We start from the raw sequence: 20,408 nt of genomic DNA, 5'->3' as shown, positions 1-20,408 counted from the left end.
ACAGAAAACAAAAGATCTGAATTACGCTTGAAGTAACAGTTTGCTTTGTAGCCATGATTAAAAAATAACCGAATTGCAGAGAATTTGTGTGTAATAAAATTGAAGAACCTTAATGAAGCAAGACAAAATGATAATTTATCGCATAGTGCACAATAAATCAAAGTGTTGCTATTTCTCAGACCTGTAAAACTGGTTTAGGTATTATTATAACCTCTATCAAGGATTAAAGGTCTGACTACAAAGAGAGAGCTTTCCGAAATTAACTTTGGGAACAGAACACCAACTAATGTCATCAGAGGTTTTCTTCTGTTTATGTAACGGTCAAGACAAGTAATTGGATCCATTTCATCACATCTAAACTTGCTCTTTGTGTGACAGATAAAAATGAACATATTATCTCTGGATATTTTACTTCCACATTCAATTAAATCAAATGAAAACATTTTAAAGTAGTTTATACAAAAGACTTTTTACTTAGATAAGTTTTTTGCATGCACTAATGAATCCACTGGGACTTCTGGAGGGAGAGGAAAAGCAGTATCATTTTAGTGTGAAAGCATTAAAAAGCAAGGCCAAAAGTCCTTGTTTAGGCTACCTTGTTTATGAACACTCATAAGAAGGCAGCTAGATTACAGAATTACTTTAACTCCCCCTTTCAGAAGAATCTTCTTAGTCAATGGAATCACACAGTCTAAGTTTTTTCCCACCTCTCCAAAGCCAAAATTTCTCTATTGAAGTACTTAGGTTGATTACAAAGGACATCTGAATTCAAGGCAAAATGATTCTCAAACACTGATCCATAGTCAAACACCCTTTCTGACAGAGCACAGGACCAGCTCAGACTGGGAATGGCCAGGGAAAGATGAAGGATGGGAGGTTAGATAGTCTGTTACAAGATCTCTTCCCTTCAATTCCTTACACAAAATGAAAAAAAATGAGAAACCACAATTCTTAGGACACAATGGAAACTCAAATAAGGAGCCTAGAGGGATACAGTAACGTTTTAGTTTAAAGAGATTAAACAAATTGCCAAATAAAGGCTACTGAATTTTGAGGGTAATGATGCAGTTCTACTAAAGAAAAAGAGAGTGGGGCAAGATGGGCAGGCTTTGAAATTCTGGGAAAATGTTAAGTTTAACGTGAAAAATCCTGTATTTCCTGCTCCTAATTTTTCTCAATTTGCTACAGCCACCAAAATGGCATGGGTACACCAAATCTTTGTTAAACATCTCAGTGAAATGGTTATTAACAGCTGCTGTATTTTGCTGCTAGAGCTTTACAGTGGATAAAATGAACTATTTTAAGAGGCTGTTGTACAACTGCAGACAGATGTGACCAAAGTCAGGCAGTAAGTGAACATTTGATGAGAATCTGTTTTTGCAGATTTTCCAGTGTGCTACATGATAAAAAAAGTGTGTATTGTTGCCTACACTTTGGGGTATTTATTTGTATTGCAGTCTCTAATATTTCCAAATTCATCCACAGGTCATTACAAAGGAGAGTGTAGAAAAGGAAAAACAACACAAAACTTAAATCGTGAATAAATATTTAAGACAATAAAATAAAACAAATAGGTGTGATAAAAACAAAAACACTAAAAAAGCAAAAAACACCACAAGGAAAATAGCTATCACATTAGAAAAGAATTAGACATCTAACCGGATTTCTTTCACCTACAGAAAGGAAAGGGGAACTAAACTTTCTAAAAAGAAAAGGCCAGCAGCAAATCTGTACTCCTGCTGCGTAGATGTATGACAGGTAGAGCTAAAACAATGTTAGAAATAATCAGCTGTACATTCTGCCATAAGCTCTCCTTGGTCCTAGTCATAACCTGTGCTAATAAAACATCCAACAATACCTGCATAACAAATTCTCGGCGACGAGGCATCCCTCTCTCTGAAAGAAGAATATACTCTGGCTCCTTCTCCTTTTTGGCCTGTTGGATCTGAGCCAAGCGGCTAATAGGATTCATTCCCTGACCATATTCTGGTCCAGTCTAAAATAAAATTGAAAAAAAAAAAAAAAAGGTATTTCAACACATTCCAGTATGATAATTACACTGCCTGTTCTTTTAGTAAGATTGTTTTCTGTGTTGTTCTCTAAGAATGATATATCAAACAAGAGAGAATGCCCAAATAAACAAATCTGCACCATCACTTGATCATGGGACCCAGGATCACCATCCTTCAGCTAACCTTGTAGCAAGCAGTGCACATTGGCTAGCTGTCCACAAATGCAGAGAATGAGTTTGTCTAGTGATCACCGACTGGTTGATTGCTGGTTGATCCTGGGGGACTTTCCTAGTTGATCATGATGTCTGGTGGTAGAGCAGAGCTGCCCTTAAGGCTGGTTTGCTCCCTGCCTGCCACAGCCCCAGGCTACTCCCAGAAGTGAGCAGCCCTGAAGGCAAGGAGTCTCAGCATGCTGCCCCTCTTTTCAAGCACCATTCCCACAATTCCCATTGGTCAAGAATGGGGAAATGTGGCCAACAAGAACTGGGGGTGGTGCTGTCAGAGAGGGGCAGTGTGCAGATCCACATGCCCCCTTACCCCCACCCACAGCAGACTGGTTCTTTCAAGAAGTGATGCAGAACCAGAGTATGCAGGGATCCTTAGCCGTGCCGCACCATCAGCTGAGAAATGATAGCAGTAAGCGCCGTCAGGTGGGAGGCCACACCCCAAGCCCTCTCCTGAAGCCAGCACCGCATTCCACCACCTGACCCCCAGACATGATCCCTCTCCCAGGGCCAGCATCCCACAGCCCCTCCTCCAACCCAACACTGTGACCCAACCCACAGTCCCCCTCCCACACTGTGAACCCTTTGGCCCAGTCCAAGTCAACACCCCTCCTGAACCCCAACTGCCTGCCTCAGCCTGGTGAAAGTGAGGGGAGAGTGAGTGAGAAGGGGTGAGGCAGGGATGAAATGAGTGGGATGGGGCTGCAGGGAAGGGGTGGGGTAGATCCCGGATTGCACTTAAATTCAAGAAGTGATCTTGGGCATAAAAGAGACCCTGCTTCTATGCCTTCTCTCCCAGCTCACACAGCAATCCACTATGAAGCTTTGCTTGTGGGGCACTGGAGTCTGAAGCGTGCCCTTGCACAGCTCCTTTGCATTCCTCACGCAGGAACTACAGCAGGTAAGCAGTAGTACAGAGGTGAGCAAAGTGTCGGGGGGCGGGGCACCACAATCAGCTGCTGGGTCTCAGGCTCATCCATATCGTTAAAATGTTGAAATATGTCACTGTTTTTATGTATGTATTTGTATACCAATTAATAAAGTTTTTACATTCTGCACACTTATTTTCTTACACATGCCGAAAGGGTGTTTTTTTTTCATGTGAACATAACTGAAATGTCCATCAGTTTAGATTACATTAGACAGGTGTGGGAGAAGGGAGTGCCTGCTAGCTGCAGAGACAAAAAGTGGGGCCCAGTGTAAAAAGTTTGCTCACTCCTGTAGCAGTATTAGCCTTCCCCCATCTCCTAGGAGTTCACCCAAGCAATACTGTAATTGAATTATGCTAAAAATGACAAAGAAAGGAAGCTTTGAAGGTTAAAACAATGCTTTGCTTTTAGAAAAATCCATCTAATCGCATTAATCCTCAGAACAGCCAATGTTGTGGTGTTGGTGGTGTTAATGTACTTTTCATTCCATGGAGTAAATGAAGGAACAGAGAGGTTTACTTGTTCCAGGTTCCATAACAAGCTGAGATTCAAAGACTGGAGCCCAGAATGCTCTTCTCTAGCTTCTGAACCCACTTAATAAGTAATTACGTGTGACAAATTACATGTAAAGCAGACAGCTATCAAAAAAAAGTGTGTATGTTTGAGAGAGAGAGACAGACAGACAGAAACGTGAGAGGCAAATATTAAGATTAAAAAGTTTGTCCAATGCCATGTGTAGTAGGTGCATGTGCCAGAACAGAGAAGAATTTATAACTGGATTATATCTATACACTATTGTGCTATCATTTGAACTTCTCAAGTAAGAATAAACAAACGGTAAGGTATATAAACGGAGGGCCAGCAAGTGAAAGGAATAGAGATAGTATCAGGAGAGCTGTGCTGTGAATCTTATATGGTAGATCTACTGGAGTTGCTTGGAACTCTATAGGTGAAAGAATTAGGGCAATGTCATGCACAAGGGCAGTTTCCGTGACAGCTGTGTGGGCAATGAGCCAAGCAGAGGCAAAATGGGTAGTGTTAAATAAAGCACAAGTGCAATTGTAAAAAATAGATTCCCAATATTGGTGCTAAAATTAGCAATCAGCTTGTCAAATATCAAGAGGGCAAGAATGTGATTTTGACACCTTTCTTGCCTATATAAGTTTAAAATTTAAATAAAAGAAACAGAGTAATTAAATATTAAATGTAATCATAAGCGTAGGCTGGTACTTCTCCGGCTGGGGATAGGAAGACAGCTACACCCAGCTTAGGTTTCTGTTCCTTTATTCAGGGCTCTGTTTGTCTTCCCAAACAGAGCAATTCAAAGACCAAGAAAGGAGTGCTAGCATTAGTCTAGCTACAGGTTTGAACTGAATGCTTCTGGTAACTACCAGGCAGGACCCTTTCCAGTGCTGAGGGACAGTGTCCTGGCTTTCCCCTCACCACCTTCAGGGGGGAGCTCTCCTCTACGTTTCAACTGAGACTGTAGGTCAATCGTAAGGTAGAGAGTAACTGTATCAGCTCATCCTAATACCTACCTGCTAGGGTCCTGGGATCAGTTGCTCATTGTTGCCCACCTGCCTATTGGTTGCCCCATGCCTATTAAAAAGGCAGATTCCCCAGTTACAGTGAGGGTGTAAATTCAGGCACTCAAATCAGGAAAACCTCGTTATTAAGGTTATTTTGACCACACTGAAAACTGTGATCATGTCTGCATCTACACTGGCTAGCATCAGGCTCATAGTTTACCAACTGTGTTCACTAATAAGCTCCATAGCAATGCTGGAAGCAAAAGCAGAGAAGAGGCTTATCTAATCACATCATATAACGCTAGTCAGTCTGCCTGGGCACTACCTGCCAAAATGGGACCGCCAGCCCCACAGCCACCGTAATTCTTGGCACATCCTGGTTTGCAGAAGCTTTGTTTGCAGCTCTAATGTTGATAATTGCTAGTTTTCCACATTTAATTTTTTGGGTGTGATCTTCCAAGGAGCCTAAGGAGATTAGTCAACTAGCTCCCACTGAATTTCAACAGGAATTGTTGTCTGGGTATGTCTACATTATGAATACTACAGTAGCACTGCAACGGTGGTCTAGCCTGCAGAGTAATTACAGCCATCAACAATAAAGAGTTTTTCTGTGAGTGATACCAGCTTCCCAAACGTCAGTGGCTATGTTGATGGAAACACACTTCCACTGAGTAAGCTGTTTCTACACTGGGGATTATGTTGGCTTAACCACATCAATCAGGAGTATTTTTTACACCCCTAACTGATTTAGTTCTAGCAGCATAACTTTCTTGTGTAGACCAAGCCCAGACTCAGGAATCATCTACATTTAAAACATTAGAATGGCATAGGTGCTGTAGCACTTCACTGTAGACACAACCTGTGCTGATGGGAAGGATTGCTCCCATCACCATAGGGAATCCACCTCCCTCAGAAGCTCCAACTAGGTTGGCAGAAGAATTCTCCCATCAAACTAGTGCTGTCTACCTGTGTACTTAGGTCAGCTTTACTACACCACTCATGGGACTGAAACAGTTAAATGGATCAAATCTTCTAGTGCAGAGCAGACCTGACGTGCCTTTGAAAATCCCAGCTTTCAATTGAGAAAAATTAAAAGAGGAAAAATATTTAAAAGCAGTTGTAGGAGGTGGTTTGCACAGCTTCCAGCTTCAGCTGGCTTTGATCTCTCTAAAGCTATTTGCTTATTCAGCTTGCATACCTTACAAAGCTCTGGTGTGGTGGCTGTTCCCTTAGCTCCTGCAGCTATAGAGTTGTGAGAATTTTACTTATGTCCAAAGCAGATTTCAAATTTCACACATTTTTTGCTGTAGCTCTATCAAAATCAAGTCAAAGAATTACGGACAGAATTCTTTAAAATTGGAAAAATGCATTTTTTCATCATCCTCAATACACTCAGAAATATCAGTTACAGAGATTTTTTTCCAGTTACCCAGAGGCAAGCATGCACCTTGAATCTCCCACCCACCTAAAAACCAATATTCTAAAAAGAAATTATTGGCACATACAGTAATAGTTCTCTAAAAACAGCACTTGTGATGCTGTACCTCTTCAGTCTTCAGGGATCCTATTTCCACATGTAATGGCAGGGGAGTACTCTAGATAGAAAGGTTTTCTTCTCCTTTGCCCTGCACCCTGGCTATTAATTTATGCAGTCCAAAATAGATACAAAATGCTACAAATAAAAATATAATTTTGCATTCACTTTCAGTAGTGTAAATGATGGCTCAGTGGAGAATCAGGTCCAAGGAGCTTAGCTGCTTCACCATAAAATGTTATCCTAAAAATAAAATGGAATTTAGGCCACTGACAAAGCCACTTTCTGGACTGAAGTGCCAACAGGTTACGCGGAGTATTTGTATGCTGCTAAACCTAATCTGTAATGTTTCATAAATGTATGCTGAGAACTCCATGCGGTTGCCTTTGTTAGATCAGATGCAAGGCTGGTCACTTCAGGTGGCCCCATATTGCGAAGGAAATGAGTGCACAAAACAGGACCAGTCACTTGGACTGAAGCTCATGAAGCCTAGAAAGAGTAATAAATCTACTGCCACCAGGAATAAACACTCCATTTAGGAAACCTGAGCTCACAAGAATCTAGAGGCTCAAAAGGAAGCTTCTTCAGTGTAGTAAGAAGCCTATTAATATCCTATGACACAGGGAAAATTGTAATGGAGGGACAGTTCAAATTCTACAAGCTCTTCAGGGGTTTGACCACTAAAGGTTGAGAAGGAATTGGTCTTTTCTGTGGTTTTGAGACCTGAAGAGTTTTATCAAATAATTTCTAACCTAGATACAAAAACCTGCAGAAGAATTTAAGATTTTTTTCTGTGGAGCTTGTAAAGGTGATATGATGATGTGAACAGAGCTTTAGACCCTTTCTAAGGCACTATCATTGATTAACCAATCAAACATAATGAAGCTGCACTCAGGGGATATGGGTTGAGTCTCCTTCAAGCTGAGGGCATTGACAACAGAGTCTAACTTCCAAGGGCACAAAGTAAACATTGACCTTACAGTAAGCAATTTTCGGGATAGATGAATCTATAAAAATACTCGTAGGTGGCTAAAATCAACTGGTATCAGGCTTCTAAGTGCAGCAGTTTGTCAATGACTATCTCAGGAGCAATGCCGTGGCTTTCCGTCTCATGATTTTTTCCCTCATCCAAATCATGTTATTCATGGTTTTTCTGTAAACATTATGAATGCATTACGAGCTAAGCTTGAAGCAGCCGGACTGCTTTGTCTCACCACTTGGCACCGTAACAAAACAAAAACAAACAAAAACTTAAAAATAAAACTAAAATAATGAACAGAGGACACTGATGTAGCAATAACAATCAATGAAAAGATGTGCTGTGAGAAGTGCTGTCCAAATACATACACAGTTTGGCTGCATATGTGTTTTCTTGGGTATTAGTGGTAACTGGGATAGGGGCTACCATGGAACCCTCATTTTACTGATGGGAGTTATGGCACTATATTATTGGCGCAGAGAAATCAATATGACTATATTATATTATACTTACAGGAACACACACCTGTTCCAGTGCTAGATAAATCTATTACTAATCTGAAACTTAAGTCAAAATGGGTAAGTGTAATTAAAATGCAAACCAATGTCTTGAATCTAACTTTAAAAAGAAAAAAATCATTCCAAGGCCTGCGATTTGTTCTTTCTTTACAAGGAGACAAGACTATTATGACAACGCATGGGTTCCTCATGCACAATTATCTGGGTATTTCAATATTTGGAAAGTAAAGCTATAGATTGTTACAGACGAAAGGCATTTCACACATACCAAAACAAAAGCTATCATCTTGACACTCACTTCAGCATCAACCAGTGAGCAAATGACCTACAAAAATACTGTAATTCCCCATACTGAATATCTAAATAAAGCTTAAAAATAAATATGAAAAAATAAGAAATCTCTTTTTATACCAAATAAAAATATATTAAACAGGAGACTAGAGACACTACTCTACTTAATAAGAACCAATCCTTGAAATGCTGTCTTAATACAGAGAATTTTTTACTTCATTGAGACTTTACTATGAGAGCTGAGAGTGAAGTAGATAATCATTCTTCTAACTGTTGTTAGGAAAAACCCCTAATATACAGCAATAAGGATTCTGAGAGAGGAAATCTGCTCTAATAAGGAAGTCAGAGTAAATGATCACAGTGGTCCCTTCTGGCCTTTGAATTTATGAATCTTGCCTCTCAGAGTCAATGGACGAATTTCCGTTGACTACAGTGTTTCTTCTTTGGACTAAATAGACAACGTCTTTTGGGCAAATACATTTGATGCATTTATGGAAAAGTCTTCTTTCTCGTCACACACATATGATAAATGAGAATTAGAGCCATGACTACTGGGACTTAGAAAACCCCAACATACAGAGGAAATTTAAAATTCAAGTTATACAAATAAATATAAAATCTTGAACTGAAAAAGGAAGTGGCAGCAAAATGGACTATTCAACCTCATAGGTCTTTCCTATATTTAATATTGATAATTCTATGATTTCCTAAGAGAAAACTGCTTGTTGTGACATATACACACACTTACCTTTAATATTGTTTTGGGGCGTTTTTTAAAGTAAAGTTTAGGTTTTTCAATCACAGGAAGAGGTGGAAGTTTTTTGAGTTCTTGTAAGACAGCCATTGCGGCGCGTTTCTTTGAAAGTTTTTTACTGTTTCCTTCCCCTTCTGCAGAGAACTCGCCTACTGAAACTCGAGTAATAAAGCTCTTCATGTGTGGAGGGCCACTTTCCTTTATCACCTATTGAATAAAAATGATTTCAAGTCAAATCATCTGAGAACACATACTAATCTTTAACCTCATAATGCATCATCATAATGTAAAGACATGACCATGAGGTGTTTATCACAAGTACGGCACTTTTTTCCATGGTTTGATGAAGGTTATCAATAGGGGGTGGGAGTGAATGGGAGGTGGGAGTTCTGTGGTTAGGAGGGAGTTCAGTTCGGTTGTTTATTAGAGAAGAAAGCAGCTATTTAAATTAATTTTGTTTTCATCATGTGTATTGGGGGTACTCAGAGCTTTGGATATGCACCTTTTTCTATTATATTCAAAATCAAAATAAATATTTTTCAGTGGTATGCAGCATTGCTCAGTAGCATAGAACCAATTGGTGAAGAATGGCTATGCCAGAGTACAAGGGGCGTGAGATAAAAGTGCTAAGCCAGTCTTAGATCAGTAACTGAGTCTTTAATAGATTTAAATCCACAACATTAAAAATATTTTCACTTGTTTTGTGTTGATGTTCTTTTTCTCAAGGTGATGTCCCTGCATTATTTAGTTTTGCCATTAACCTTAGGTATGTATTAGCCTCCTTATGCATGTACTTCATTTTCAAACTCTGCTTTGTGGTAATTTCACATGTAAATACTACAGTCAGTACATAGATGGATCAAAAGATACAAAAATGAAGGTGAAAAGGCAACTATGTTTAACTTTTCCCAGAAAAAAAGAAGTCTGGGAGTTTTGTTAGTTTTAGCTCAGGCTGCCCTGAAACTTTGTCTTGAGGTAAAAAATTTCCTCCCCATCCTGAACCTTTTAGACAGTGCTCTTCTGGCACTTGTAAAAAGAGGAACTTGCATGTTATCCTAGCCCCACTGAACCCAATGGATATTTTACCACAGACTTCAATGAAATCAGGATTTTACCCTTGTGTTGAACATCATGCAATGACTGCAACTAGGCCATAGGGATTTCTTATACCCTCTCTCCCAACACAGGGGTTGATCTGTCTGGTTGCGAATCTCTAGCACGGTCAGAAGAGGGAGATCTAGTGTTTCCATTCCATTCTCCTGATGTGGCGCAGATGGTACCTAGCAAGCCAAAAATTCTAACACAGTGACTCTTTCCTCCTGGAACACCCGAAACCTCCAGCAGAGCAAAGAATCATAGGGCTGGAAGGGACCTCAGGAGGTCATCTAGTCCAGTCCCCTGCTTCAAACACAAATCAACCCCCACTAAGTCATCCGAGCCAGGACCTTGTCAAGCTGGGACTTAAAAACCTCTAGGGATGGAGAATCCACCACCTCTCTAGGCAACACATTCCAATGCTTCACCAGCCTCCTGGTGAAGTAGTTTTTCCAAATATCTAACCTACACTTCTCCCTCTTCAACTTCAGACCATTACTCCTTGTTCTGCCATCTGACACCACTGAGAACAGTTTCTCACCCTCCTCTTTAGAACTCCCCTTCAGGGAGTTGAAAGCTGCTATTAAATCGCCCCTAAGTCTTCTCTTCTGTAAACTAAACAAGCCCACATCCCTCAGTCTATCCTCATAGGTCTTGTGCTCCAGCCCTTTAATCATTTTTGTTGCCCTCCGCTGAACCTGCTCCAGCGCATCCACATCAGCAGAGATTGTATGGTGCAAAGCTGGTAAACTCCATAAGTGCCCAGCTTGCAAAGTAACAAGAGGTATATCTAATTCTTAAAGTATCAGAGGGGTAGCCGTGTTAGTCTGGATCTGTAACAGCAACGAAGGGTCCTGTGGCACCTTACAGACTAACAGAAGAGTTCTGAGCATGAGCTTTCATGAGCACAGACTCACTTCATCAGATGCTGGTCTTGGAAATCTGCAGGGCCAGGTATAAATAAGCCAGAGCAAGGGTGGGGATAACAAGGTTAGCTCAGTCAGCAAGGGTGAGGGGCTTACTACCAGCAGTTGATCTGGAGGTGTGAACACCAAGGGAGGGGAAGCTGCTTCTGTATTTAGCCAGCCATTCGCAGTCTTTGTTTAAGCCTGAGCTGAGGGCATTGAAGTTACAGATGAATGGTAGCTCAGAAATTTCTCTTTGGAGTCTGGTCCTGAAATTTCTTTGCTGTAGGATAGCTACTTTTAAGTCTGCTACTGTGTGGCCTGGGAGATTGAAGTGCTCTCCTACGGGTTTTTGTATATTGCCATTTCTGATATCTGATTCGTGTGCGTTTATTCTTTTACGTAGAGACTGTCCAGTTTGTCCGATGTATATAGCAGAGGGGCATTGCTGGCACATGATGGCATAAATTATATTGGTAGATGTGCAGCTGAATGAACCCATGACGGTGTGGCTGATCTGGTTAGGTCCTGTAATGGTGTTGCTGGTGTAGATATGTGGGCAGAGCTGGCAACGAGGTTTCTTGCATGGATGGGTCGTCCCTGAGTTAGAGTGACTGTGCTGCGCTGTATAGTTGCTGGTTAGGATTTGCTTCAGGTTGGCAGGTTGTCTGTGGGCAAGGACTGGTCTGCCTCCCAAGGCCTGTGAAAGTGGGGGATCATTGTCCAGGATGGGTTGTAAATCCCTGATGATGCGCTGTAGAGGTTTTAGCTGAGGACTGTAGGTGATGGCTAGTGATGTTCTGTTGGTTTCTCTCTTGGGCTTGTCCTGTAGTAAGAGGCTTTGTGGCACACGTCTGGCTCTGTTGATCTGTTTTTTCACTTCCTCAGGTGGGTACTGCAGTTTCAAGAATGCTTGGTAGAGATCCTGTAGGTGTTTGTCTCTGTCGGAGGGGTTGGAGCAAATGCGGTTATATCTTAGTGCTTGGCTGTAGACAATGGATCGTGTGGTGTGTCTGGGATGGAAGTTGGAGGCATGAAGGTAGGCGTAGCGGTCAGTAGGTTTACGGTACAGGGTGGTATTGATGTGGCTATCGTGTATTAGCACCGTGGTGTACAGGAAGTGGATCTCCTGTGTTGACTGTTCCAGGGTGAGGTTGATGTTGGGGTGAAAGTTGTTGAAGTCCCGATGGAATTCCTCCAGAGTCTCCTTCCCATGGGTCCAGATGATGAAGATGTCATCAATGTAGTGTAAGTAGAGACGGGGTGTTAGTGGACGAGAGCTAAGGAAAGAGAAGTTACTCACCGTAGTAACGGTGGTTCTTCGAGATGTGTCCCCGTGGGTGCTCCACAATAGGTGTCGGGCTCACCCGGCGCCGCAGATTGGAAATCTTCCAGCAGTTTCTCCTGGATCGCGCATGAGCCGGCGCGCGCCGCCCCCCTGCGCACCCCCAGCCACGTGTGCAATCCGGTCCCCGCCAGTTCCTTGACCAACCACCTCGGATGCTCCTGAAAAACACTAGACAGAGATCCGAAGCGGGGAGGATGGGCGGGTGGTGGAGCACCTACGGGGACACATCTCAAAGAACCACCGTTACTATGGTGAATGACTTCTCTTTCTTCTTCGAGTGTCCCCGTGGGTGCTCCACAATAGGTGACTACCCAGCAGTACCCAAGTTAGGAGGTGGGTAATCGGTTTATGTGCATCTTGCCCCTGAGAGGACTGCTGTCGACAGACGGGTATCTTCTTCGAATACCCGAGGCAGGGCATAATGCTCGGTGAAGGTGTTGTAAGATGACCAGGTCGCCGCTCTACAGATGTCTTTTAACATGATGCCCTTGAAGAAGGCTGTTGACGCCGCCACCGCCCTGGTGGAGTAAGCCCTGGGCAGGGCCAGCAAAGGAGCATTTTGAAGCTTGTAACACATTTTTGTACAGGACACAATGTGCTTAGAGATTCTCTGTGAAGAGAGACCTTCTCCTTTTGACCTGGGAGAGAGAGAGACTAGGAGCCTGTCCGTTTTCCGGAAGGACTTAGTTCTGTCTATGTAGAAGGCCAACACCCTCCTCACATCCAGGAGATGCAGGCGTGCCTCCTTGCCGGAGCTGTGAGGCTTCGGGTAAAACGAGGGTAAAACTATTGGCTCGTTAAGATTGGACTCCAAAGAGACTTTTGGAACAAAGGCTGGGTGCAGCCTTAAGGTTACCGCCTCCTTTGAGAATACTGTGCAGTGCGGTGTTGCCATCACTGCCGCGAGCTCACTCACCCTGCGGGCTGACGTAGTTGCAAGGAGGAAGGTTGTTTTTAGTTTTTTGTTTTTTTTATCGTAGGGAGACGTATGGGAACTGTGGCTAATGGTTCAAAGGTGGACCTGATAGCGTGCTGAGCACCAAGTCCAAATTCTACGATGGTGGAAGCGGTTTCCGAGGGGGGTACAGGTTTACCAGCCCCTTCAAGAACCTGGTAATGATAGGATGGGCGAATACCGTGGGCCCTTCCTCTGTATGCCAAAAGGCTGATATAGCAGCGAGGTGGACCTTTAGCGAGGATAGAGAAAGCCCGCCTCTCTTGAGGTCCAATAAGTATTCTAGTATTACAGGTATAGGAACGTCAAGGGGAGCTAACTGCTTGGCGGAACACTAGGCTGTGAATCGAGTCCATTTCTGCTTGTAAGTCCTCCTGGTGGAGGTCCTTCAGCTACATTCCAGGACTTGTTGTACTCCCTCCGTACACGTGCTCTTTAAAGAGCTGAGCCATGGATTAGCCATGCTTGTAGGTGCAGACCCTGAGGGTGCAGGTGCACTAAGGACCCCTGAGCCTGCGTGAGTAAGTCCAGCGCCACTGGTAGAGGGAGCAGTGGGCGGTCCAACATGCACAAAAGCAAGGGAAGCCATTGCTGCCGATCCCAAGCGGGGCTATGGGTATCATGTGAGCTCTCTCCCTTCTGGCTTTGTGTAAGACCTTGTGGCAAACAGATCGATCTGGGGAAACCCCCATGTACGAAAAATGCGCCGTAGCAGATCGGAGTGGATCTGCCATTCGTGCGTGATTGCGAAGCGCCTGCTCAGCTGATCTGCTTTCACGTTGTGAGTGCCCGGCAAGTACGAGGCATTCAACGTTATGTTGTTGGCGATGCACCAATTCTACAATTGGACTGCTTCTGCACACAGGACACAGGATCGTGCTCCTCCTTGTTGATTGATGTAAAACATAGTGGAGGTATTGTCGGTATTGAATCCCGACTACTTTGCCATGTAGGTAATCTCGAAAACGTTTGCAGGCGTTGAACACTGCTCTGAGCTCCAGCATGGTTATGTGCAGTGTCTGTTCCGCAGGGGACCATAGCCCTTGCCTTACCTTGTTGCCGATGTGCGCTCCCCATCCTATGTGGGAGGCATCGGTAGTAAGAAAAAATAGAAATTTGTGGTTGGTGAAAAAGGCACCCCCACTAGCAGATTCTCGGGGTTTTCCCACCACGCCAGGGATCTGAGCACCTCTGTTGTGGGCGACACCACCCTGTGGACAGTGTGGGATGCTGGTTTGTAAACGCTCGCCAGCCAGTGCTGCAGGCTTCACATGTGCAACCTGGCATTCTGTACCACAAACGTCACTGCCGCCATGTGGCCCAGCAGCTGTAAGCACGTTAAGACCGGCACCGTGGGGCTGTATGTGATGACTTGCACCAGCAAACTGATGGCGCGGAAGCAGGTGTCGGGTAGGTACAGCCTTGCTGTGATAGATTTTATGTGTGCCCCTATGAACTCTATATGTTGTGTGGGTTCGGACTTTGACTTTGCGAGGTTGATGTCCAGGCCCAGTGAAGAAAAACGTGTCCGCTGTGACGTGTATCATGCGTGAGACCTCTGCCTTCGAGGCCCCTTTTAGCAGGCAGTCGCCCAAATATGGGAAAAATAAACACCCCCTGTTTGTGCAGGCAGGCTGACACCACTGCCAGGGTTTTCGTAAAGACTCTGGAGGCCGAGGAGAGGCCGAACGGAAGAACCCTGTGCTGGAAGCGCTCCTGGCCGACCGTGAAGCGGAGGAAGCGCCTGTGTGCCGGGTGGATTGTTATATGAAGGTAAGCATCTTGTAAGTCGAGTGCTGCAACCCAGTCTCCATCGTCCAGTGCCATGAGTATCAAGGCAACTGTGATCATCCGAAAACGTTGCTTGCGCAAGTAACGGTTGAGGCCCCAAAGATCTAAGATGGGCCTCCAGTCTCCTGTTTTCTTCTCTGGTAGGGAGTAGCGTGAATAAAAACATTCCCCTGGAATTATTCCGGCACTCTTTCCACCTCCCCTATGAACATCAGGTGATTCACCTTCTGCTTGAGCCTCGCCTCGTGGCAGCATCCCTGAGGTGAGGCCTGGTGGGGGGCTTCGTCAGTGGAAGTGACTGGAAGGGGATCGCGTAACCTGTGGCTATGATCTCCAGCACCCATTTGTCTGTGGCGATCTTTTGCCATTGGGAGTGGAACGGTCTGAGGCGATGATGGAACATGAGATGAGACTGGCATTGAGCGAGGGTATTAATAGTGCAGCCCCCGACATACCCGTCAAACTTGTTGCCTTTGGGCCTGACCCGAGGGCGTATGGCTTTGTTGAGAATGTCGTCTAGGAGTTCTGTACTGTTGCTGCTGTTGACAGCGCCCTTGGCCATAGCCCCGTTGATATTGAGCACGCTGTGGTTGTAAGCGTAGCATCTTTGCTGAGGATAAAATTTTTCCCTCCTGTATGGGGGAGTATAAATGCCCAAGGTTCTAAGTGTAGCACTCGAGTCCTTACTGGAGTGAGGGACCGAGTCGGTTGAGTCTGCAAACAGCTTTTATGTATCAAAGGGAAGGTCCATGATCTTCGCCTGTAGGTCCCTCGGGATACCCGATGTCTGGGGCCAGGATTCTCTACGCATGACCACTGCTGTAGCCGTTGAACATGCCGCCGTGTCCGCCATGTCCAGGGCAATCTGGACTCCCATCCACAATGCTGCGTAGCCCTCTTGAATAATCGCCTTTAACACTGGCTTTTTGTTTTCCGGAAGTGAATCCATGAGGGCAGTAAGCCTGGAGTAATTATCAAAATTATGGTTTGCTAGGTGTGCCCATAATTTGCCATTCTCAATAGAGGGTAGAAGAGGAGTATACCTTCCTGCCAAACAGCTCTAGCTTCTTAGCATCTTTGTCCGATCCCCCCGATTTGTACTGAGAAGCCTTTGACCTCTGCTGGGACGACTCGACCACCAAAGAATTTGGTTGTGGGTGACTGAAGAGGAACTCCATGCCCTTTGCCGGGATGAAGTACTTCTTATCTTCTCTCTTGTTCGTAGGCGGAACAGAGGCCGGAGTCTGCCATATAGTAATGGCTGACTCCAGAATGGCTTCGTCCAGTGGAATAGCAATTTTGGATGAAGCCGGGGTCTCAAATTTTCCAGGAGTTTGTGATGTTTCTCCTGCACCTCTGCCGTTTGAATGTCTTGTGTGAAAGCCACACTTTTAAACAGCTCCTGAAACTGTTTAAGGTCATCTGGGGGAGAGACATCCCCGGGGGCCATGGCCTCATCTGGGGAGGATGAGGAGGAACCACTAGGGTAAACCTCCCTCGAACCCTCGGGCTCCTGCGGTCGATAATACACTTGCTCGCTGGAGGATTGTGAAGGAAAGTCTCGGGGTTCTAAAATTAACTCCCCTTGAGACAACTGTGTTTCTGTCCCAGATCAGGAGTGCCCACGGGAGTACTGAGCAGCCGGGCGGGACCTGCCCCTGGGTGTAGGCCTGTGGTGTCTGTGTCCAGCATGATAAGGACGACCATGGCAGCATGGGGAAGGGTCTGGGGATGGAGACCTAGACCACTCACGGGGTGTGTACCCCCGATGTCTGGGAGAGCGAGACCTCCGCGACGACACAGATAGAGGTGAAACTGGCTTGTGATAGTACTCCAGGGGATCCAATCCCAGAAATGGTGAAGGTGGCCCAAGCCATGGTGACATTGGTTGGAGGAACGGAGAAGGAGGTTCCGGATGGGCCGGTGGAGACACAGGCCTTCGGTGCGGCGTGTGTATCACAGGGGGAGGTGCTAACAGCAGCGCAGCCCTGTCCGGAGATGGACTGCAGTGCCGGGCTTTTGATTTTGCCTTGCCCCTCCCCTGCGGGGCCGGCACCGCCCCCTTCCGTGCCAGGGATCTTGGCCCCGCTGTCAGCGCAGCGCTCAGCACCATCAGTTGCGGTGCCACGCGGGTATCCTCCTCCGGTGCCTGCAGGCTCCGTGCCTGGTGCCCCTGCACCGTTGGTGCCGTGGCGGCCGGTGCCGCCTGTGGCGGTGCCGCCGGGTCCGGCGCTTGCCTCGCTGACGCTCTAGGTGCCGCGCGTGCCAGCTGTTGTATAACCGGAGGCTCAGCCTCTGCCATGTGCGCTGCCGTGCTGCCGCTTGCCTGAGTATGCGGCTGGGGGCTGTGTGCTCCGCTCGTCCTGCTCGCTGCAAACGCCGGCAAGGATCGAGCCAGGGAGAGAGTTTCCTCCGTTTCTGCACCGAGGGAGTCAGAGAAAACTGCCCTCCTCTTATGCAACCCAGAGGGCCCTTCTGGGTGAGGCTTCTCCGGCAAGTCCGGCTGGAGAGCCTTATCAACAAGAGCATTTTACGCCTCATCGCTCTGTCCTTCCTGGCCCTGGCTGTGGGCTTAGCACAGTGAGAACACTTCTGGGTAGCCTGTGATTCCCCCAGGCATCGGATGCATTAGCTATGCCCCACAGAGGCCGGCATAGCTTCGCGGCATGACTCATGCTTTTTAAAACCTGAAGAAGCCATTGTGGTGAGTCCTTTACTGTTAATAGGGTACTTAGCACTTAATCCGTGCCTTTCCACCCCAAATAGTGATCACCGGCCTGCGGGGCAGCAGGCGGCCTAAATGGCCTTCACGTCCGCTCTTCTCTTCTGCGCGCCTTTCTTTTTCTTTTTTTTTTTTTTTAATAACCAAAAACAACGAATGACACGTAGAAAAAACCACTATTTAATCTGACTCTGGCCTTAGCCTGAGTAGATTCCGTCTGCAGCCGATGGCAGTTGAGAAGGAACTGGCAGGGACCGGATCGTGCACGCAGCCGGGGGCGCGCAGGGGGCGGCGCGCGCTGGCGCATGCGCAATCCAGGAGAAACTGCTGGAAGATTTCTGATCTGCAGCGCCGGGCGAGCCCGACACCTATTGTGGAGCACCCACGGGGACACTTGAAGAAGAAGTGCTGTTCCAGGTCAGCCATGAAAATATTGGCATATTGAGGGGCCATGCGGGTACCCATAGCTGTGCCGCTGATTTGAAGGTATATATCGTCGCCAAATCTGAAATAGTTGCGTGTGAGGATAAAGTTACAGAGCTCAGCCATCAGATGTGCTGTAGCATCATCAGGGATACTGTTTCGGACAGCATTTATTCCATCTTTGTGTGGGATGTTGGTATAGAGAGCCTCTACATCCATGGTGGCTAGGATAGTGTTTTCTGGTAGGTCATCAATGTCTTGCAGTTTTCTCAGGAAGTCAGTGGTGTCTCGGAGATAGCTGGGAGTGCTGGTGGCATAGGGTCTGAGGACAGAGTCCACATAACCAAACAGTCCTTCAGTGACAGTGCCAATCCCCGAGATGATGGGGCATCCAGGATTTCCAGGTTTGTGGATCTTGGGTAATAGGTAGAATAGCCCCAGACGGGGCTCTAGAGGTGTGTTGGTATAAATCTGTTCTTGTGCTTGTGAAGGGAGTGTCCTGAGCAGATGGTGTAGTTTCTTAGTGTATTCCTCGGTGGGATCTGAGGAAAGTGGCCTGTAAAATTTGGTATTGGAGAGTTGTCTGGAAGCCTCCTTCTGGTAGTCAGACCTGTTCATGATGACAGTAGCTCCTCCTTTATCTGCCTCTTTGATTATAATGTCAGGGTTGTTTCTGAGGCTGTGGATGGCATTGCGTTCCTCATGACTGAGGTTGTGAGGCAAATGATGCTCTCTCTCCACAATTTCTGCCTGTGCGCGTCAGCGAAAGCATTCTATATATAGGTCCAGACTGTTATTTGTACCCTCAGGAGGAGTCCACGTGGAGTTATTCTTCTTGTGCTGCTGGGAGGGTGTCTGTGTAACGATGTGCTGGTCAGTGTTGTGTTGAAAGTATTCTTTGAGTCTGAGATGGCGAAAGTAGGCTTCCAGATCACCGCAGAACTGTATTATGTTTGTGCGGGTGATGGGGCAAAAAGAGAGTCCCCAAGAAAGATCAGACTCTTCTGCTGAGCTGAGTGTGTAGCTGGACAGATTGACGATATTGCTGGCTGAGTTAGTGGTACCACTGCTGTGGCTCTGTGTGGCAGGCAGGCAGTTTAGACAGCTTGCAGTCCTTTTTCCACTGTAGAGTAGTGAAGTGTCTAATGTAAACCTCCTGTCTTATTTTAGTAAAGTTCAGCGGTGTGGAAGTTTGTGTTGAAGGTTGCTTTTTAAGAAAGACTCCAGATTTGAGAGCTCTTTTTTGATGTTCTCCTGTTTGTTGTACAGGATGCTGATTAGGTGGTTCCTCAGTTTCTTCGAGAGTATATGGCATAATCTCTCACTGTAGTCTGTGCAGTACGTACATTGCAAAGGATTTTTCACCTTTAGTCCATTTGGTATGATGTCCATTCATTTGCATTTGGAGAGAAAAACGATGTCTGTCTGAGTTTGTGCAAGCTTCCTTGTGAGGTTGATAGATTTCCATTCCATACAGCTAAATGCAGTGCCTTGCATGGTGTCAAGTATCGGAGGGGTAGCCATGTTAGTCTGGATCTGTAACAGCAACGAAGGGTCCTGTGGCACCTTATAGACTAACAGAAGAGTTTTGAGCATGAGCTTTCATGAGCACAGACTCACTTCATCAGATGCAGTATTAAAGCTGAGTTTTTCTGCAACAACCAGCTTCACATAAAACCTTTCTGGTGGGTCCTAGAAATTCAGACGAACACTTTTAAAAGGTATTCTATTTAAAACATTTGTGCTATATATTCACGAACACCAAGGTTTGTAACTGAGTTCAATTTTCGCTAAACAAAAATACTAACCACTTTACATACTAGTATACTACAATGCTCAAGACGTGGGATATTCATCCTGGAGCTGAGAATCTGAATAGCATAGACAACTGCAATTTCCTCTGTAATTCTAACTCCATGATCATTACATAAAATGGGCCAAATTAATGCCTGGTGTAGGGCCACTAAAGTCAAGTTATAACAGGTATAACTTAAGCTCAATGTAATTAATCATGATGACAAATGAAAAAAGCAGGAGTACAGTAGCAGTGAAATAAAAAGAGCATAGAAGGAGATGGCTTCACATCTCCATAGTCCAAACTATGGGACATTGTATGCATTTAAAAGTCCAAAGTCAATTATAACCATCACTGTTTAAGGTTTTAGAAAATACCAAATAAATCCACGCCTAATGCAAATGAAAACACAGGTAGAAATGTGGTATTTTGCCCTTATAAAAAAATTCCCATCTTTATTAACTATACAGAAACTCCAATCTAAACTGTTTGAGCAAGAAGTCCCCACAAATCAGATACAGGAAGACTGGCAGGCATCCTTCCTCTCTAACTAGAAGGGAACTAACTACCAAACAGGTCTTTGCAGACTGGCAGGCATGCAACT

General features: G+C 45.2%; 1 protein-coding gene across 5 annotated transcripts in view; it reads right to left on the bottom strand.

Annotated features, from left to right (window-relative positions):
* Nucleotides 1-20,408, bottom strand: part of STAU2 (staufen double-stranded RNA binding protein 2) — a 247,048-nt gene that overhangs the window by 142,324 nt on the left and 84,316 nt on the right. For all 5 annotated transcript variants that reach the window (XM_074987073.1, XM_074987072.1, XM_074987069.1 and 2 more), the window contains exons 8-9: nt 8,765-8,977; nt 1,859-1,996 (exon numbers count right to left, since the gene is read on the bottom strand). In XM_074987073.1, coding sequence (XP_074843174.1) covers nt 1,859-1,996; nt 8,765-8,977 — 351 coding nt within the window. The remainder of the gene's footprint in view (nt 1-1,858; nt 1,997-8,764; nt 8,978-20,408) is intronic.

This window comes from Carettochelys insculpta, chromosome 2 (assembly GCF_033958435.1).
Source record: "Carettochelys insculpta isolate YL-2023 chromosome 2, ASM3395843v1, whole genome shotgun sequence".
NCBI lineage: Eukaryota > Metazoa > Chordata > Testudines > Carettochelyidae > Carettochelys > Carettochelys insculpta.
The sequence above is the reverse complement of the archived record's forward strand: the minus strand, read 5'-3'. Positions and strand labels throughout refer to the sequence as shown.